Here is a 17,176-nt window from a genome sequence, read left to right as displayed (position 1 = left end):
TGCAATCCCACACAGGGTGTGCTTCAGCCTTACAGGATCTTCCTTTTAAAAAAATGGCTGTTTTCCGTGTTTTTGAAAAAAATATGACCTATTTTCTTTTGGAATAACAGGTTTTGTTTGTATTTTATTACAATGAACCCTACAAGGTTACAAAATAGCTAATGCTCAAGGACTAATCTAACCTTAATTTAAGTGATGTAACTGAAAAACAAAAGGCAGGCAGTATTGCGTACATTTGTGATTATTTCCTGCATTGTTTTCAACAGCATAGCTACCGACTGACAGAATCCCCTGCCTGGGATAACAGCATTAAGCACCGATCAAATATGGATATTTCTGGACTCAATACTTCAGTGCCACTGTATTGACTGCACTTAGCCACTGAGAAACCTGGACCCCAATGAATTTTTATTTTGATGAGAACAGTAAAATATGCAGCAAATAGATTTAAGTATAATGTCTTACATTACATCTCAGCATGTAAACAACAGCTGTAAAATAAGGTTATGTATGACTCACATGCTGTTGAAAAGCTCTCTGTAAGTTTCATCACCTTTGCCTTCTGACATTAAGCTGTCCAATTTGTCTATCAGTTTTGCTTCCACCTGGGAACACACATGTTAATTAAACTCATTGATTAATTAGTTCCTGACTGATATCGACATATGTATTATATATTTGCATGTTTCATGGTCTTAGCAGCACTTGTGTGTAAACTAGCAATAGATAGCCGAGAAATATAATCAAGTCTGAGAACAGTTATGCAGGGGCTGAGTGCAGGCTACACACATTCTCAGCTGGGCACAGATGCAGGGGAAGCAATCGCTACATATTATGTTCTGAAAGATCCCAGGTTCATTGATGCTGTTTTGGAGACCTTGTCAGGTAGTGGACCATATGAGACCCTGCTCCTCCTTAGGGGCAGAAAGTCCTCCAGAAACACTTCTGCAAATAATGGCAAAATGTTATAAAAGAGGTGAATATCAAGCTCTAGCTTCAAGGATGTGGGTGGAATGCCGAAAATATTCATTCACCTTACCAGGGTTATCAACGTAATAACACTATTTTCTTACACTGCATGCACACCTTCAGTATTCACAACACTCCCCACCCTCCTTCCTGTCACTCACTTTGACAATAACTGCATCTCATTTCATTATATCCTTCACTTCCTCATTCTCTCTCAATCATGAGGCCATTATCACAGTCCTCATATCTTGTGCACTGCACACCAGCTATTTGAATATAATAAGTACTTTTTCTAAACTACTAATGGCCTCTAAAGAGTTAACAATACATTCGCTTCTTCTCTGCAGGACAGCATCACAAAACACCTGCACCAGAAGCTGGTGCCATAAGAAGTCAAGTCTTCCACAATGGAAGAAAAAATTCTGACCATTACAATTAGGGGAAGAATCATTTGTGTTGTGTGTGGTGATGCTGCAGGAGTTGTCACATTCAAGGCTTTGAATATTTTGTCCTCTTTTTCCATTCTTGCTTCTATCTCGCTCTACACAGACTATGCAACTAAATTTACTAGCCACTCATCACCCTGCTCTCTCTTTGCCATCAAATGCTAAGCCGAACAATAATAACTTATATTTATGTTGCAGCTCTCATTTAATAAAATGTATCAAAGCATCTCAAGGGAGGATTAACAAAACATAGCATGATGCTAAGCACAAGGCAGTATTAGGTCAGATGACCAAAAGCCAAATCAAAGAAGTAGAGTTTAAGAGGTATCTAAGAAGGAAGACAAGGTGCAGCGGAAGATAGATTGAGTAAGGAAATTCCAAAGCTCAAGGTCTAGGCAATTAAAGACATTACTACAAATGGTCAAGCGATTAAAAATGTGTATACACAAGAGGCCAGAATTATAGGTACACAGTTATCTCAAAGGGTTTTGCAGCTGCAGAGATTAGAGTTAGGAAGGCGTGAGACCAGAGAAGGAACTCAAAACAATTTGAATGTGAATTTTAACAAAGATGTTGCATGATCAGGAGCCAATATTGATCAGCAAACAGAAAGGTGCTAGGGGAAGCATGACTTCAGCAAGTTAAGGCACAAGCAGCAGAGTTTTGGACAATCTCAAGTTTAGAGAGAGTAGAACATGGGAAACTAACCAGAAATGCATTGGAACAGTCATGTCCAGCAATAATGAAGTCACAATTCAGGGTAAAAGAAGCAAATGAGGTTAAACAGAGGTAAAATTGACTGACTTGTCAAAGTGGAAATAGGTGGTCTTAGTGATGACACAAATGTGGTGAGAATCTCATTTTAGAATCAAATGTGACACCACAGTTGAGAGCAGACTGACTTATTCAATCTCAAACTGTTGCCAAGGAAAGGGATAGAATCAGTAGCAAACACCTGTTCACCCTCTTTTTGTTTTCTAACTGCAAGTATTTAAAACTTAAAAATGCTTTTGATTGTGCATTGGGCACAAATATGCAGAAGCTAGGAAGGAGGGGTAGACTGTACATAGGAGTAAGTGCCAGCTTACTGGAGGGTATGACTCAGAATAGCCTTTATGCAGGGGCTTACTGGTTGAGGGAACCTAAGATGGTCAAAAATCATACATGGGAACACTTGTCAGTGCACTAATGAGCGAGCATACAATGTGTCGTTCCCAGATCTAGGTTTTGTTAGTCAGAGTGAAAACAAATCAGGAAACTGATGTATGGTCCCATCTATCCAATAAACTTTGTCCTCAGCCTGAAGACTGTGTTGTGTCTAGTATATTCCAGATGTCATGAGTTTACAGAGATAGGGAGGGGGTTGGGAGGCCATGAAAGAATTTGCAAAATCAGGATGAAAGTCTAACAGGATTGCTTTTTTAAATAGTCAACATAGGCACCATGCTCTGATGGAAGTGGTCATCTTCCATGCTATAATTCTATGATAAAGGAGCGAATTCTGTAGCTTAGTGTGTGGACAGCTGAAGATATGTTTGCCAATTTAGGGTGATGGAAATTGAGAATGTGCAAGAAAACTGCCAAGTGGGAAAGGCCGAATTTCATATCTGACTTTGCTCTGTCCATATGTGGTCTCCTTCTAATGTGGTCAGTTTTGGTCTCCTCACTGACAGAATGGTTGATTTCAAATAGAAAATTGTTCTCATGATACTTGCTGCAGCCTGGAAGGATCCAATTGTACATATGGACCTCAGTGATCTTGATGACCACAGGCTTTGCTGTGTGTGTCTTAGTGTAGGCTCAACGTCTGGCTGAGCAGGTGATGGAGTTTTGAAGCAGATGCATAAGTGCTTCTTGAAAACCAGCTGAGAGTATTGCTTCCTCCATAGGTACTCCTTCTTCTCCCTGTCTCCTCCTCCTCCTCCTCCAGTCTTCCTTGCTTCTACCTTTCTCCATCTTCAAAGACAGCCCTACCAGACCTCACCCAGGACTACAGTAACTTGCACACATGGTTGTGAAAAACAGTGAATCATCAATAAAAACAGAGCTAAATCTTCCCAGTCAGAAATCAGCCAAAGTCAATCACCAGCCTCCAACGTCAAGCCAGCAACCAACCTGCAAGTAACAGTAAACAGGATCCTTAATAAATGTTTTCAATCAACATTCCCAAGAGCCTAGCTGGGAGGGACTAATTGCTTAAACCTTTTTAAAATGTTCGTTCGTAGGTTGTGAATGATGTCGCCTTGGCCAGAATTTACTACGCACTCCCAAATGCCCTTGAGAAGGTGATGTGCCATCTTTTTGGATCACTACAATCCATGTAATATCAGGACAATGCAGTTTGTCTGAGAAGGAATGAAAGGAATCCTTCTGCTCGTTCTAAACTTTGATGAATTTGAAGTCACAAAATAGTCAGCTCATTTGCATAGATGCCTTCAGGTGTCATACTCCCAGTCAAGCAGCTCCATGGTTAGATTATCTGGAACAGTTTCCAGAAATTGATCTTCTTGTACTTGCTGACATAAACAAGAAAGCTGTTACATTATCCCATGAAGTCACAACTTCCAAATATCCTTTAAGCTCTGTGACTAACCCTCTGAAAATGCAGCAAACTGCTTTATGCAACAGCATCAAATCTGCCTGAGCACTTAAGTCACAAGCAGAAAGAATAAAATATTTTATAATTTTATAGTCCACTCCATCCTTGGATCATGTGAGTGTTTTGTGCTGTCATGACATCAGTTTTACACATCAAAAAATTAAATAATCTACAACATATATTAATAACAAAAATGCTTCAGTTTTGATATAGCGATGTGTGGGATGAGACTCCATGTTTACCATAAAAGAGTTTTCAATATGATCAATGCATGTTTTCAATGAATGGTGGTACAAAGAACCACATATATTCTGTATAGGCCCGAATGTCTGAATAATGAACTACAATAAGTCAGTCTCTGAAGTAAAATACATAAACACGAGTTGCCTTAGTGCCAGAGGGAGAAAACACCTCCTCCACCATCCTCCTCCTCAGTATCAAAGCACAAAGCACACCCATAAGACATTTCAAATTTTAACTGTTTAATAACTAACACTAGGAAATCTGAAGGGTTATTAATTTTCAATTTGCAAAGAATTTTTTTTCAATCAATCAGTCATTCACAGGATATAGACATTGCTGTCTAGGCCAACATTTATTGTCCATCCCTAATTGCGCTGGAGAAAGTGGTGGTGAGCTGCTCACATGAAATGCTGCAAATCATTTGGTGTAGACATACCCACAGTGCTGTGAGGGAGGGATTCCCAGGATTTTGTCCCAGTGACAACAAAGGAATGGTGATATGTTTCCAAGGCAGAATGGTGTGTGGCCTGAAGGAGAATTTGCACGTGGTGGCATGTCCATGCATCCTTCCAGGAAAAAGAGATCACAGGTTTGGAAGATGCTGCCAAACAAGACTTGGTGAGTTGCAGCATTGCATCTTATGATGGAACAAGCTATTACCATTGTACTTCATGGGGAAGGGAATAAATGTTGAAGGTGGGAGATGCACGCCCATTATGCAGGGTGCTTGTCCTGCTTGGTGTCAAGCTTCTTCAGAGTTATTGGAGTTGCTCTCATCCAGGTGAGTGGGGTGTGCTTCATCACACTCCTGACCTGTACCTTTTGAACAGACACTGGAGGACTAGGAAGCAAGTTACCTAGTACAGAATTCTAAGGTGCTGATCTGTCCTTGTAGCTACAGTATTTATAATCAGTTCAGTTTCTTGTCAATGGTTATCTCCAGGATATTAATAACGAGGAATTCAGTGATGCTAATTTCTTTAATGTCAAGGGTAGATTCTCTCTTTTTGGAGATGGCAATTGTCTGGAAAATGTGACACAGTATTACTTGCCATTTTTCAGCTCAAGTCTGGTTGTTAGTGTGAACACAGACTGATTCACTACCCAAGGAGCTGTGAATGATCATTGTGCAATCATTAGTGACCTTATGATGAAAAGGATGCTGCAATCATTGATGCAGCATCAGATATTGGTTAAACCTAAGAAACTACCTTGAGAAACTCCAGCAGAGATCCGGGATTGAAATTATTGACTTCCAAAAACCACAACTATCTACTTTTGACCTCGTTATGTCTCAAACCAGTGAAGATCTCCTCCCTTCCCAGATTCCTGCTAACTCCATTTTATCTAGGGTTCTATGCTGTCATACTCAGTCAAGTACTGCCTGATGGTCTCAAACAATCATTCCCAACTTTTTTTTAAATTAATTCACAAGATGTTGGCGTCACTGGCTAGTCCAGCAATTATTGCCCATCCATAATTGCCCAGATGTCAGTTAAGTATCAACCATATTGCTGTGGGTCTGAAGTCACATGTAGGCAAGACCAGGCAAGAATGGTAATTTCCATACCGAAAGGACAGGAGCAAATCAGATGAGTGTTTCCTCCTCATCTCTGGAGTTCACTCTTTGTTCTGGTTTGGACCAAAACTGTATCAAGTTCAGAAACTGAGTAAATCTGGTAGAACCCAGGCTGAATATCACTGAACAGGTTGTTGCTGAGCAAGTACCACTTCATAACACTGGTGATGACTTCGAAGATCAAGAATTGACTGATAGGTTAAATCAAACTCAGCCAAATATCACCCGATGTTTTGTTCATGTAAAATACCTCCACAAGGTTCTATATTGTCAGAAAGGTATCAGTGTTATAACTATAATAGAACAGCTAGGCTATTGGCGCAACTAATTCTGGAGCACAAATCATCAGTACTGTTGCCTTTGCAGTATGCAATGGTGTCAGCCATTTCTTGACATCATATGGAGTTAATCGAATTGTGATTCAGTGGACCTCTGGAAGAAGCTAAGATGAATCACCCCCTCTGGCTGAAGATGGTTACATCTTTCCACTGGCATGTTGGGCTTCCCAATCACTGAGGATGGGAATCTTTGCAGAAACCCCTCCTGATGAAGGACTTATGCTCAAAATGTCGACTCTCCTACTCCTCAGATGTTGCCTGCTGTACTTTTCCAACACCACATTTTTTGACTTCGTTATTTCTTTGTCCATCACCACTCATGGCTGAATGTAACAGGACTGCAGAGCTCAGATCTGAACATTTGGTTGTAAGATCACTTAAAATATTACAACTGTGCTCTGTGTTTTGACTCTGTGTTGGTATTTAACCTGGCTGATCCTCATTTTTATGTAGACCTGGTGCTGCGTCTGACACTAACCCCTGCATGCTTTCTTAGTTATTTATAACACAGGCATATATATATATGTTGCAATACTACTTTTTATCCAAGTTTGAAAGTTAATTGTTATTTTTATATACTCTAAGTGTAAAAAGTCACCCATTTCAAAAATGCACTGAACTACAACAAGCAGAAATAGCGTAAGCATCTGAATTATATCTGCACACCAGCTAAAAATGTAACATTTATTAAAAACTGGCAGTGATGTTATTTTGAGGATGAATTTATAATGATCAACCTGTTTGAAGTTTCCAGTACGTCTCTGCTCCCAGTCCATCATGTCATGGAAAATTGGGATCATCACATTCCGAAGATCAGCCTGGGGTACAAGTGTCACTTCTAAAAATGGTCCAATAAGTCCAGGAATAAATTGTAACTTGTGCTCTCCTACAATATAATCAGTTATGATCATTTATTGTATTTAACCAATTGAAATTATATTTGTAGTTAAGCAATCCAGAAAATACAATGCTATAAGTTTTTACCTAGATTTTGCCACATGCTGAAGATTTCACATCCCATCATCACCCTCATGTCTCCATATCTGTAATTGAAAATGAATAACTAAGATGATGAACATAAAATGAACAAGTGGAATCATGAATAGTAAAGATTTATTTCCAGAAACCCAAACATCATTAGTGCATTTAAAATTTTTAAAAATAGTCTTTATACTGTAAGCAGAATCAGATAACACAACTTACTTTTCTAGAACTTTCTTTCTTTTTGAAGGTGAAAACATCTCGAGCTGAAGGCAAGGCTGATTGATAAATATTACTGCCAGATAGAAATAAGACTCCCACACCTATGAAAAAAAGATTTCTTTAATTTCATCCAGATGTAAAAACATTACAGAGGATTAAGCTGCAGAGAGTTAGTTTTATGTTTAGTTAGCCATGTAACTAATGTGCTAGTAATACAATATATATATACATTGTGTATATAAACATTTGCATGAATATATCCTAAATCTTGAAAACTCATCATAATATGCAATATTTTTACATACATATGAAATAATGGCTTAAAAATTTATATAGTTAGAAAACAGATAAATTTACATTGATAATTATAAATTACTGAAGAATTTTTCACACAATTGTAGAATTGGATAATACAGGAGTGAAAGTCATGCAATTGTGTTAATTGAACAAGTCCCATGCCACTGCTGGAATCCTACATGGCACTTTTCACACAATCTTAAATGATATGCTGTTTTGGAATAGGACTGTTAAACCATGTAGCATGCAATGGATTATGGTGCCTTGAAGGCTGACATAAATTCACGCTAGCCTCTCCCTTTACTGTTTGAAAGTATAATTGTTGAACGTAAATACAGCTTGCAATCAGTCAGATTTAACTGCTATTTAGGCAGAAATATTTGCTGATTGGAAGGCGCTTCTAAATTTACAGCTACTCATCAGATTTAAAGCTAAATTGTACAATGGAATGTTTCAAGAAATCATTATTGAATTATTGTGACTGAAAAATCAAAATGACTTACTTCCTTATGCTTTTGATTTAAATATTTCTTATCCTTTCCAGAATACTGTTTTAAATGTGACATATATTTTCAAGCTTTCTCAAAAACACAAACATCTGTGTACATTTGTTAAGCATTATCCATAGGTAGAATTGTGAAAATGTTTCCCACAAAAATATACAAACAAATGCAAAAGCAGACAATGCCTGAAGCAACTATTAACACTCTTTTTATTGCTCAACATTTTGAAGAACAGACTGAGTGTTAGTACATTTTGTTTTTGTTCTTGGAGACTTTAAACACCTCAGGCATCAAAGTCAAAATTATTTCAATCTTATCCATGTAAGTACCTTTTCTAAGTATTCTCAAAAATGATATGAAACAAAATAAATTTTGGGAATAAAAATAAAGCACATAAAAGCTCAAAACTTTTGAACAGGCACATAAACCCATTGACTTGTATCTGACCTCATGATTCCCTAACTGGTGAACTCTTGCTCTTGCAGGAAGTCAATTGAAAGACCAGCTTTTGATCAATTCTCACCACCAATCACTGATGAAACAATCCATAAGTGCACTCCATTATGACTTAATCTTAACTGTTAATTTCAATGTTATTGCTTTAAGTTACAGAAATGATTTGCATTCTAAGATCCTCACTGTGATCTATTATGTTTAATCAGTATTTTGTTAATTAGTTATTTTCAATATAGACCAAGTTCAGTTGATAAATATTTAGTGCTATTTTTAGTACAATAAACTCTGCCTGCCAGGTTTCAGGTTCATCAGTCTTACAACTGTTTTTTTTCTGTAAAATACTTAAAGCTGCACTTGCACACTAATTGTGAAGCAGTTTCATTTTGCACTAACACTGGAGTTATTGCATAAATGCAATCTGAATCCAGAAACAAGATCTGGCCTGTGAGTCCAGCTCATGCTGGACTCTCTGGGTTGGATACTGGCATTCTGCTGGAGATGAGTGTTCCCAAAATTTCATGCAACTGACTCGTGTGCTGAAAAGCTGCCATCTTCCCACTTCGAGGCCCGTTACTGAAAGGCAAGTGAAGCAGGGTGAGAGCATCCCATCAATCAATGGTGGGTGGCATATGCTTATTAAAGCTAACCAGCAAATTGCTCGAGACAGTCCCTTGCTCGCAGACTGCAAGGGCCAGAGCTGCAGGATCAGTTTGGCCACAAGCCTTTATTAACATCCACATGGCTGCAGCTACAATTTGTGCAAAGAGCTGCCGACTGGTGGCCTCCACCTGGAAATGCCATCTCTCTTTGACTAATCTAGACTGGTAGGCTGCAGAACAGCAAGATCTGAAACCTGCCCACCTACAACTGGACTTCTGTTCAAAAATTGCATTGTGTTATTACAATATTATACAAGATCAAACCCAGATGTTATCCTGTCATCAGGTGCCAAACCAAAAAGAAAACCTGACCACATGTCCAGAGGGTGATCCACTTCTGAAAGTCACCAGCTGATTTCATACTACAGAACCAAACCCATTCTGCAGTGGTGTTAATTTTGTTGCAAAAATCTTTGAAGATGATCTTGTGCTTTTAAAGCATTGCAATATGTTTCTGACTATCAGAATTTATACAAGCAACTCCAACAGTGTTTAGTTGAAAAAGTTTCTAAATTGCTGATTGGATAATTACATTAAAATGACTGAGTTAAGTTTGATTATTTGAAAACTATTTTCACAAAGTTTTTATTCATGATGAAACAGTATTGATTTTGCTTTCATCATTTTCTTAACAATATAAAAATTATTTTCTAAAGTTTGGTACAATACATTGAAATGCAGGACTCAAATACTGTCTGCTATACAGTAACTGGGCACAGCTTTCACAGGTAGGTTGCTCTACTACTTCTAAAATTTCCAAGAGAAATACCTAGTATTATGTCACACAATGTACCACGGATAAAGATTTTAAAGTCAGCAGCAATTCAGCAGAATCAGTAAAAAATGTACGACTGAGAATTGAAGGAGGAAGCTTAAATGTATGATGAGCTATTTAACTGTAGAATCTTTTCTGCCATTTCCTTTCATGGATCCCATGCAGCACATACCATTTTCAGCTTTGAAGGCAGCTGGGTGATGTGTTTCCAAGCCTCTGCCACTTCACTGCTAACAGTGTAGGAGCAGACTGGAGTGAATCATCTCCAATCACTACCTGTGGGGAAATGACTCACAATGGCACAGTTAAGATGATATCAGTTTGGATTTATACTTATGTCCTGCTACTCCACTGAAACTGTAATGTTTGTGCCATCATGCCATGCTTAATTTATTTTTGATTTTTCATGTTTCATCATGTGTATAACAAAGTGCCCAATACTCCTGTGTTATTAACCTGATGCTTGAGCACTCCAGCAGTCTGAAAAAGGACATGGCAACCCTGTGATGCTGACACTGATCTTGTTTATGCCTTTGGAGAATCGCAGTTTAAATTAACATCCTTTACATCCTGCATGGATGGCTGTGTTTGTGCAAATATAGTGAAGAAATTCTAAACATGCCACCTGATCTGTACTGCAATTCAATTGTTTTCACTTCAGTGCGTGGGTACTTCAATGCTGGAGTAGTTCTGTATCGGTTGCAGTTAAATGCTTGAGCCTATACAGCATCCAGATAAGAGTATGCATCATGAAACCAGTTATGTAACTCCACCACACAACCCAAGCCGAAGTTTACACTTTCCAGTCAGTGCATAAATTGAAATGTTTGCAACCAATTCAGTGACATGATCTGTTAATGTCTGCATAAGTGTAACAATCCACTGAGAAAGAAACAAAAGGATTAATTCAAACAACAAGAATATGCTGACCTTCCTTAATTCAACCCGCAAGACCAACTTGCTCCCATGTACAGCAGATGCATTATTTTGGATTTATGATGCATGGAAGGCTTTGAAATATGGGTCTCCAATATCAATTGGGAAATGGAGAAGGAGTGAGGGTACATGCCATCGGGTGGGAACCCCAGGAATGCTGCGCACATGGAGGATCCCCCAGGTTTAACCCCAGGACCTTGTGAGAATTTTATTATTGCATTTCTTGGTGAGTACATTGGAGGCCTTGTGGCATTTGCTGGTCTGGCGATTGCAGAGACAAGGCATATCTCAGCAGGTTTGCTTCAGATGCTGGGAATGACATCGGCTTCTCCTGTGTCCACAAGCTGTCTGTTCCCTTGGCTGTTCAGCTTTTGGGATTCCTTATCGAAGGGAAACTTGGAACGTATATATAAACCTAAATCACTGATAAAATCTGTGGCACAGAGCCACATTGAAATATCATAATTACTGGCCATCCTCTCAAGAGTGGATTACTTGACAACTCCAAGTTGTTCTAGTTAAAATGGTACTAGGCTGGTTTTATTGCGGCTTGTGTTTAACATATAATCACCCCAGTCCCCAACAATGTCACATCAGTCTTGGGGAGGGATTAAACATTTTGTCAGAGAAGTCTGCAGTACTTTTAAATCACCCTCATCAGCGAAAAAGTTTAATCACAGAAGTAAAGACAATGAAAGAATCCCCAATGCTGACATAGTAAATTACAACAAACCCTGCACAACAGTCAAATGAGACAGTCCGAGCAGAACAGAAGCCAAAATACTGTTTCATGTATGAAAGCAAGCAGTACATGTAAAAGTACAGATCCACAAAATATAGTATTATTAAAAATCACAATACCTTGAAGTCAAAGCTTTCATTTAGAAAGTTCTTTCTGAGTGCATCAGAGAGATAGAGAATTGTAGTGATGATCACACTGAAAGATAAGAAAAGCAAAAATCAGCTCCTGAAGTTGGACGCTTTGGTACCAGCTTTACATCTTGAGTGAAAACACTGGCATAGAATTATCAATATGGTATGATCAGAAGGCATGTCAGGTTGGCACTGCGATCTGCACTTATATTCGATGCAATGAATAGCTATACCCCTTACGTATTGGTCACTGTGAATTAAGTCATAGGTATTTATCACTTGTTGCTTGCAGCAAAACAGGTTTTCTTTGAAACTAATGTTGGCAAGGAGGTCAAGTTGGCAGGAATGCAATAAACCTCTTAAAGTTATAGAGACCATTCGTCCACTCCTTAAATATCATATGACTCCATTTGAGCCTGTTGCTACAACAAGGGCAGAAATGTAGAGACTTCTGCCTGTATGTGGCAAGGTAGGGCCATAACCACAGAGGGCTACCCACCACTCTACCTCACAGAATTTAAGGGACGGGGGCTGGTAGTGGTGGTGGACAAGGATACTGTGTGCTACTTGATACCAAATCTCAATTCTGAACCTAGTGGGGAGTGCAGGGGCAGGAGTGGGGGCTGTTTGCTGGAGAGTACATTCCCTTCCTGCAGGGCCCAACACTTTTTGCCCCCTCAATTTGAAATTCTATGTACTTTTTCAAGTGTGCCTTCATTTTGAGGCACTACTGAGGTTTTCATAGCCAACCCAGCCTTCACTCTTCGGGTGACTTTGCTCAGGCATCAGAGTTGCTGGTCTTCTAATTTGGCTGGCGGAACCAGGAGCCTGTTCATCATTCTTGGTCAGACAGTGGGCCTGAAGGCTGACTGAGGATACTTTACTGCCAGGTATAGGTCAGCATCTGCTTATCAACCTGATGATGGTAGCTCAAAACCCACAGTTACATTTAGGCCCCTGTCTAAGTAATGGCTATTATGTCATAACCAACCATTTTAGCTTGCATTTGCAATTCACTGAATTTGTTCTATATATTCCTTTAACCGTCTTCTATTGTATTTTTAAGTAAAGATTTCATTATCCTTTCTACTGCTGACATCTAGTCAACTGGTTTACTGTTCCTTGGGGTTGTGAAATCTCCCTTTTTAAGTGTACTAATCACATTAGCTGTCCACATGTCCTCTGCCTCAATTTCTTTTCCTAATGAATTTTATAAATTAAATAGTGCCTATGCCAGCATTTCCTCAGCTTAATTTTTTTATATAACAAGTGTATGGTTGCTCGTTTCAATCTATTTGGATCAGAGATTTTATCCTTTTCATTTTGATGATTTATCAATTATCTTCCCCTTTATTACCTTCGATCAAATGAGGAAGGATAATGTACTATGAAATCACAAAGAAAGCCATTTGTGGCTGATTAAAACTGCTTCAATACTGCACAAGGGAAGGAAACCCAACTGGAGATCACTAAATTACAGAAAAATAGTCACAGATTTGGGAAACAATGCTACTTTTGAGGATGGTGAAAATCAATGAGGTCGAGAAGTTGGAGATGGAATGATAATTTGTAGATTTAGGTGTGTCCTGGGTAGGTTTTGAGAGGGCAGCAGCTTTGATAAGGTGGGAGCCAGTACTTGAGCTGAAGAAATTGATTAGTATACCAACTAGCATAGGGTTCCTGAAGAAAGCTTGGGTATTTAGTTGGGATCTTACTCCATAAGTTAATGCCTGTGGAAACATGAAGAATAGCAGTGACTGTAGATCTGCTGGTGAAGACTAAGGGAGAAATCATGGATGTGGTAAATAGGAGGGGGAGAAAGGTTGGCAAAGTAAATCTCCAATAGGCAACCCATGAACAAACCATTTGACTTAAAATGGAGCTTTTTGTGAATTAGTTGAACCAACATTAAACAGATTTTCTATATTTGTTCTTCTCACCTTGCAAACTCATTGAATTCAAATCAAAACCTCAAGGTCATCTGCCTCTCTTTCTCATTCTGATAATCACCTCTTAAAAATATTTAGAGGCTTAAAAGCCACAGAAACACAATACAGTTAACAGACAAATATTTTCAAATTGTAGGAAACAAGATGCACTGCATTGGCAATGCACACACATAGGGTCAAGGCTTCAGGTTAAAACATCAAGTTTAAAATAAGCATTCACATCAGCATTGTATTAAAGGCTTTAAAAGCCACATGGCTTATTCAGTGGATACATTTTAATTGTGTTACAGTGAAACACATGGCTTACAATTTTTTAAAATTTGATTAAATCTTCATTTTGGATATTAAAGAATTCAGTCACTTGAGGAAAAATGTAAATAAAAAAATAATTTAGAAAGCAGTTTAATCAATCTCATAGACCCTGTTGGTCAGATAGTACAATTACAGGGCAATCTATCCTAGATACAAAATATGTGTGCCATAAAGGGAAATTAATTTTCATCTTCATTATCTGGGCAGCAAATTGGCAAAGCATATTATGTACCATTTCAAAACATACTCAGTTTTCCAATTTATTGCCTGGAAGATGAAAATTAAAATGATGTGTTCAAAACTGAAAAGGGCTATCATAATTCCATCCACAGTAGCAGATACAGATACATCTGATGAATTATCACTGAAATGGCCCACATGGTAAATCTTTACAGATTGTTAGATATGCATTTCCTCAATGGGAATTCTCATTTTCTTTTTATCTTATGAGGCTTGGTTACAAAAGTATTGAACAGGAAACAGAGAATGCTGAATTACTGATGTGGAAAAAACTTATCAAGCTTACATCCCCAAACTAAACTGACTTAGTTATATAAAAAGACCAAAGTAGTGCAGATTCTGGAAATCAGAAATTGCTAGAAAAACTCTAGCTGCATAGGGTCATACAGCAAGTCCAATTCATTGTGCTGACTAGACATCCCAATATGACCAAGTCCCATTTGTCAGCATTTGGCCCATGTCCCTCTAAACTGTCCTTATTCATGTACCTATCCATTAAATGTTGTAACTTCCCCACTCCCTCTGGCAGCTTGTTCCATATACGCCCCACCCTCTGCATGAAAAAGTTACCCCTCAGGTCCTTTTTGAATCTTGCCTCTCTCATCTTAAACCTATGTCCTCTAGTTATGGACTACTCCATCCGAAGAAAAAGATCTTGCCTATACACCCAACCCATGCCCCTCATAATCTTACAAACCTCTATAAGGTCAGCCCTCAGCCTCTGACACTCAAGGGGGAAAAAGCCCCGGTGTATTCAACCTCTCACTGTAACTCGAACCCTCCAGCTCCAACAAAATCCTTGTAAATCCTTTTTTCCACCCTCTCCAGTTTAACAACGTCCTTCCTATAGAAGGGCAAACAGAATTGTGTACAGTAGTCTAAAAGCAGTCTCACCAATGTCCTGTACAGCCACAACTTGACACCCCAACTCGAATACTCAATGTTCTGACCAATGATGGCAAGCACACCAAACTCCTCCTTCACCACTCTGTAGACCTGCAACTCCACATTTAAGGAACTACACACCTGCACCCCTAGGGGTCCACTTACTTGGCAATACTCCCCAGTGCTCTACCATTAACAATACAAGTCCTGCCCTGCTTGCCTTACGAAAATGCAACACCTCACATTTATCTAAATTAGATTCCATGTGCCATTCCTCGGCCTATTGGCCCACCTGATCAAGGACTCATTGTATTCTGAGATAATCATCTCCCCTTATTCAAACTTATCCAAATCACTTTTATAAATGATGAAAAGCAGTGGATCCAGCATCGATCCTTGTTGCACAATGCTGGTCATAGGCCTCCAATCTGAAAAGCAATTCTCTATCACTGTCCTTTGACTCCTATTTTCAAGACAAACCTGTAACCAATAAGCTAGCTCTCCTTGTGATATCACCTTACTGATAAATCTACCATGCAGAATCTTGTCAAACGCTTTGCTGAAGTCCATACAGACAATATCTAGAGCTCTGTCTTCTTCAATCTTGTTTTTAACCTCTTCAAAAACCTCAATCAAGTTCATGAGACACAATTTCCCTCAAACAAAGGCATGTTGACTATCCCTAATCAATCCTCATCTTTCCAAATGCACGTAAATTCTGCCTCTCAGAATCACCTCCAACAACTTAACTATCACTGATGTAAGGCTCACCGATCTATAGTTCCCTAATTTTTTCTTACAGCCTTTCTTAAATATTGGCACCTTATTAGCCAAGTTCCAGTCTGTGGCACCTCACCTGTGACTGTTGATGATACGAATATCTCAGCAAGGGGCCTAACGATCAGTTCCCTACCTTGCCAAAAAGTTCTGGGAATCACCCAATCAGGTCCTGGGGATTTAAGTGTTTTAAAACAATAAGCACCTCATCTTCTGTAATTGAACTCTCTTCAAGATACCACTATTTATTTCACGAGTTCCACAGCTTCCATGTCCTTCTCCACAGTGCCTCTACCATTAGCTTTGTTTTACGAAAACGCAACACCTCAGACAGTGTGAGAGAGAGAGAGTGTGTGAGAGAGAGAGAGTGTGTGTGTGAGAGACAGAGAGTGTGTGTGAGACAGAGAGTGTGTGTGAGAGAGAGAGAGAGAGAGACAGTGTGTGAGAGAGTGTGTGTGTGAGAGAGAGAGCGTGTGTGTGAGAGAGAGTGTGTGTGTGAGAGAGAGAGAGAGAGAGAGAGCGCGAGCGTGAGAGAGAGAGAGAGTGCGTGAGAGAGAGAGAGTGCGTGAGAGAGAGAGAGAGTGCGTGAGAGAGAGAGAGAGTGCGTGAGAGAGAGAGAGAGTGCGTGAGAGAGAGAGAGAGAGTGCGTGAGAGAGAGAGAGAGAGTGCGTGAGAGAGAGAGAGAGTGCGTGAGAGAGAGAGAGAGAGTGCGTGAGAGAGAGAGAGAGTGCGTGAGAGAGAGAGAGTGCGTGAGAGAGAGAGAGTGCGTGAGAGAGAGAGAGTGCGTGAGAGAGAGAGAGTGCGTGAGAGAGAGAGAGTGCGTGAGAGAGAGAGTGCGTGAGAGAGAGAGAGTGCGTGAGAGAGAGAGAGTGCGTGAGAGAGAGAGAGTGCGTGAGAGAGAGAGTGCGTGAGAGAGAGAGAGTGCGTGAGAGAGAGAGAGAGTGCGTGAGAGAGAGAGAGAGTGCGTGAGAGAGAGAGAGTGCGAGAGAGAGAGAGAGTGCGAGAGAGAGAGTGCGAGAGAGAGAGTGCGTGAGAGAGTGTGCGTGAGAGAGTGTGCGTGAGAGAGTGTGCGTGAGAGAGTGTGCGTGAGAGAGTGTGCGTGAGAGAGTGTGCGTGAGAGAGTGTGCGTGAGAGAGT

At 39.5% G+C, this 17,176-nt stretch overlaps 1 protein-coding gene across 7 annotated transcripts in view; it reads right to left on the bottom strand.

Annotated features, from left to right (window-relative positions):
- The window catches only part of LOC122559665 (dedicator of cytokinesis protein 4-like), a 569,310-nt gene that overhangs the window by 129,746 nt on the left and 422,388 nt on the right, over positions 1-17,176 (bottom strand). For all 7 annotated transcript variants that reach the window (XM_043709516.2, XM_043709519.2, XM_043709517.2 and 4 more), the window contains exons 28-32: positions 11,865-11,940; positions 7,378-7,478; positions 7,159-7,217; positions 6,912-7,060; positions 520-605 (exon numbers count right to left, since the gene is read on the bottom strand). In XM_043709516.2, the coding sequence (XP_043565451.2) occupies positions 520-605; positions 6,912-7,060; positions 7,159-7,217; positions 7,378-7,478; positions 11,865-11,940 (471 nt within the window). The remainder of the gene's footprint in view (positions 1-519; positions 606-6,911; positions 7,061-7,158; positions 7,218-7,377; positions 7,479-11,864; positions 11,941-17,176) is intronic.

This window comes from Chiloscyllium plagiosum, unplaced genomic scaffold, assembly GCF_037043375.1.
Source record: "Chiloscyllium plagiosum isolate Xiang-an unplaced genomic scaffold, Cpla_swu_hap1 HiC_scaffold_19, whole genome shotgun sequence".
In the NCBI taxonomy this organism is placed as follows: domain Eukaryota; kingdom Metazoa; phylum Chordata; class Chondrichthyes; order Orectolobiformes; family Hemiscylliidae; genus Chiloscyllium; species Chiloscyllium plagiosum.
Note: the sequence above shows the minus strand (reverse complement) of the source record. Positions and strands in the feature narration are given on the sequence as shown.